This window comes from Rhincodon typus, chromosome 17, assembly GCF_021869965.1.
Source record: "Rhincodon typus isolate 14 chromosome 17, sRhiTyp1.1, whole genome shotgun sequence".
Classification (NCBI taxonomy): Eukaryota; Metazoa; Chordata; class Chondrichthyes; order Orectolobiformes; family Rhincodontidae; genus Rhincodon; species Rhincodon typus.
In genome coordinates this window covers 61,207,188-61,211,123 of record NC_063348.1, presented here as the reverse complement: position 1 = coordinate 61,211,123, position 3,936 = coordinate 61,207,188, and the positions used below count along the sequence as shown (strand labels likewise).

At 41.3% G+C, this 3,936-nt stretch overlaps 1 protein-coding gene across 1 annotated transcript in view; it reads left to right on the top strand.

Annotated features, from left to right (window-relative positions):
- The window catches only part of LOC125485217 (dynein heavy chain, cytoplasmic-like), a 28,303-nt gene extending 25,310 nt beyond the window's left edge, over positions 1 to 2,993 (top strand). Inside the window, exon 4 of the mRNA XM_048606907.1 lies at positions 2,789 to 2,993. Coding sequence (XP_048462864.1) covers positions 2,789 to 2,993 — 205 coding nt within the window. The remainder of the gene's footprint in view (positions 1 to 2,788) is intronic.
- Positions 2,994 to 3,936: the final 943 nt, after the last annotated feature.

The following is a 3,936-nucleotide window of genomic DNA, read 5'->3' as shown; positions in this document are numbered from 1 at the left end:
TTTCTGAAGAAGGGTCTAGGCCCGAAACGTCAGCCTTCCTGCTCCTCTGATGCTGCTCGGCCTGCTCTGTTCATCCAGCTCTACACCTTGTTATCTAAGACTGGTAAGGTGGTTGGTAGTGAAAAAAATGATTGTAGGTTAGAGAGCATAGAACATAGAACAGTACAGCACAGTACAGGTCCTTTGGCCCATGATGTTGTGCCGACCTATTATCCTACTAAGATCAATCTACCCTGCATACCCTACATTTTACTATCCTCCATGTGCCTATCCAAGAGTCGCCTAAAAGTCTCTAAAGTATCTGACTCCACTACCACTGCCGGCAGCGTATTCCTCATGCCCACCACTCTCTGTGTGAAGAACCGACCTCTGCCATCTCCCCTATACCTTCCTCCAATCACCTTAAAATTATGCCCCCTCGTAATAGTCACTTCCACCCTGGGAAAAAGTGTCTGACTATCCACTCTATCTATGCCTCTCATCATCTTGTGCACCTCTATCAAGTCACCTCTCATCCTTCTTCGCTCCAATGAAAAAAGCCCCAGCTCCCTCAACCTTTCTTCATAAGACCTGCCCTCCAGTCCAGGCAGCATCCTGGTAAATCTCCTCTGCACCCTCTCTAAAGCTTCCACATCTTTCCTATAATGAGGTGACTAGAACTGAACACAATATTCCAAGTGTGGTCTAACCAGGGTTTTATAGAGCTGCAGCATAACCTCGTGGCTCTTAAATTCAATTCCCCTGCCAATGAAAGCCAACACACCATACGCCTTCTTAACAACCCTATCAAGTTGGGTAGCAACTTTGAGGGATCTATGGACTTGGGCCCCAAGATCCCTCTGTTCCTCTGCACTGCCGAGAATCCTACCATTAACCCTGTATTCTACATTCAAATTTGACCTTCCAAAATGAATCACTTTACACTTTTCTGGGTTGAATTCCATCTGCCACTTCTTTGCCCGGCCCTGCATCCTGTCAATGTCCCATTGCAATCTACAACAGCCCTCCACGCTGAGCACAACTCCACCAATCTTCGTGTCTTCGGCAAACTTACTAACCCACCCTTCTACTTGCTCATCCAAGTCATTTATAAAGAACACAAAGAGCAGAGATCCCAGAACAGATCCCTGCGGAACACCACTGGTCACCGAGCTCCAGGCTGAGTACTTTCCATCTACTACCACCCTCTGTCTTCTATTGGATAGCCACTTTTGTATCCATACAGCCAAATTTCCCTGAATCCCATGCCTCCTTACTTTCTGAATGAGCCTACCATGTGGAACCTTATCAAATGCAGTTATAGGAAGATTTCAATGTGTTGCTCAGATGGCAGATGGTATTAATAAGCGTGAGATGCATTTTGGAAGAAGAAACGAGATGAGAGTATTTAATGCATGGCAGGACACTGGGTAGCTCAGGATCAGAGGGATTTTGGGGTAATTATTCACAGATACCTGAAGTCGACAGGACATGTAAATAGGATAGTTAAGGCATATGGGACACATGCTTTCATCAGCCATGTCATAGAGTATAAGAGCAAGGAGATAATGTTGGAGTTGTACAGAGCATTGGTTAGGCCACAGCTGGAGTACTGTGTACAGTTCTGGTCACCTCACTACAGGAAGGATGTGATAGCACTAGAAGGGGTACAGATGAGGTTCACCAGGATGTTGCCTGGGTTGGAGCAACTGATCTATGAGGAGAGACTGTATAGGTTTGGATTGTTTTCTTTTGAGCGGAGAAGGCTGATGGAGGTATGAGAAACATGATTGAGGCATATGAGATTATGAGGAGTACGGATAGGGTGAGTAGGGAGCAGCAGTTCCCCTTGGTTGAGGGGTCAGTCACAAGGGAGCATAGTTTTAGGGCAAGGGCCAGGAGATTCGCAAGGGATTTAAGAAAAACTTTTTTCACCCAGAAGGTGGTGGGAATCTGGAGTGCACTGCCTGGGAAGGTAGTTTTGGCCAGAAACCTTACATCCTTTAAAAAGATTTTTGGATGAGCACTTGAAATATCATTCGATACGGGAAAAGTGCAGGAAATTAGGATTAGCATGCCTTTTGTTGTAGTTATTGTTGGTGCAGACTTGATGGGCCAAAGGGCCTTTTCTGTGCTGCATGCCTCTATATATGCCTGTGAAACAACGCATAATAAAAGCCATTTAGCGGTCTAGCCAGATTTGTTATTTTGCTTATCCCTTAACTGTTTGTTTGTTTGTTTGTGTGCCTGTATTTGTGTGAATGGGGCTGAAAACAGCTGTTTTGTGTTTAAAGCACCAACACTAATCAGTTTACTATGTTGTTTAATATTCTCTCTGCTAGCGTTATTGTGTATTTAATAAACTAAGTCTTTAGTTTGAGGTATAAAACTAATATCTGGAAGTTAATTGTTCCCAGAATCTGGGATTGATTATTCAAAAGTCTGATTAGGTATCATTGAAGTGAGTATTTGAGGGTTTTGCTATGTTGAGAATACAGAGGTGGAAAGGTTGATTTGGTTGGGATGTCTGCCTCCGTGTCATAACAGTACGCTTTGTTTTCTTCCTAATGCTAATTGTCTTAAATCGATTCACTGATCCACCTGCCAGTAGAAACAGTTTTTCTTTATTCTGTACCTAAAAGTGACATCATTTTGAACACATCCATTAGATCTCCCCTTAACCTTCCCTGCTGTGAAGAGAACATAGCAACTTATCTTTCTGTCCTTTGTATGTTATATGTAATGTAACAGAATTTTAATTTACACCAGGTTTCACTTGTTAATGTTCAACAACATAACTAATTTCTAGAGTCAGCGACAAGAAAGACTTCTTGGAAAATTCACTTGTAGAAAAAGATAAATTGTTGGCAGAAACCTCAGCAAAACTGCTACAGATGGATAAATTGAAGGAATCACTGGAAACCCAGAAGATAATTAACCAAGACCTTACAGTAAAGCTATTACAAACTGAAGAAAATGTAAGTGTTCTAACGTGGGCAAATACAACGATGTAATTACAGAGAGAGTTGAATCTGATTCATTTAACTCGTTAGAAGTATAAATTTGTGCGTTTATCTTCGAATTAGAACATAGAACATAGAACATTACAGCGCAGTACAGGCCCTTCGGCCCTCGATGTTGCGCCGACCTGTGAAACCAATCTGAAGCCCATCTAACCTAAACTATTCCATTATCATCCATATGTTTATCCAATGACCATTTAAATGCTCTTAAATTTGGCAAGTCTACTACTTTTGCAGGCAGGGCATTCCACGCCCTTACTACTCTCTGAGTAAAGAAATTGGGAAGCTATATGTCTATATGGGATATACTTTAGGCAGAGAAAACAATTTCCTCTTTGATTCTGGTCCTGGATTGTGACTACAATTGACTCTTTCTATCTGTGCTCTGTATCACGCTCAATCTTAAGTGCTCTGCCACCTTATTTTACATGAGAAGTGCTATATAGTTGCAAGTCGTACTTCAAAATTACCCTTGGCTTAGTTCCTCCTATTGTCTACAAACAGTTATCTCACTGTACAACCATTGCCTTGTGATACAATTGTATGTTTTCTTATTTAAGTCTTAAAGTATAAAATGGAATTCATTTTGTTTATTTTGATTGGTTTTGATTTTCATTAAGAATTGTAGTAGTGACTAGAATTTGTCCCATTACAGATTCTGATATCTAGCTCTGTTCAAAGATGAGTAAATGACAAGCATGGGTTTCACTCCCTGTGTAATTTTGAAGTTTCATTCTCTTCCTTTAGTCAGTCCTTCCTTTTGCAAGCTCCATGCAAGTAGTGAGGTTTCCTCCTATTTGCCTAGAGTACAAGAAATCACAAACCTTCGTTTTGTTTGTGTATGACGGTGAACAAAACAGTTTATTTATAATTTTGCAAATAATGCTTACTGGTTTGACTTGCATGCTATACTAGCAATGAATGCCACAGGCCA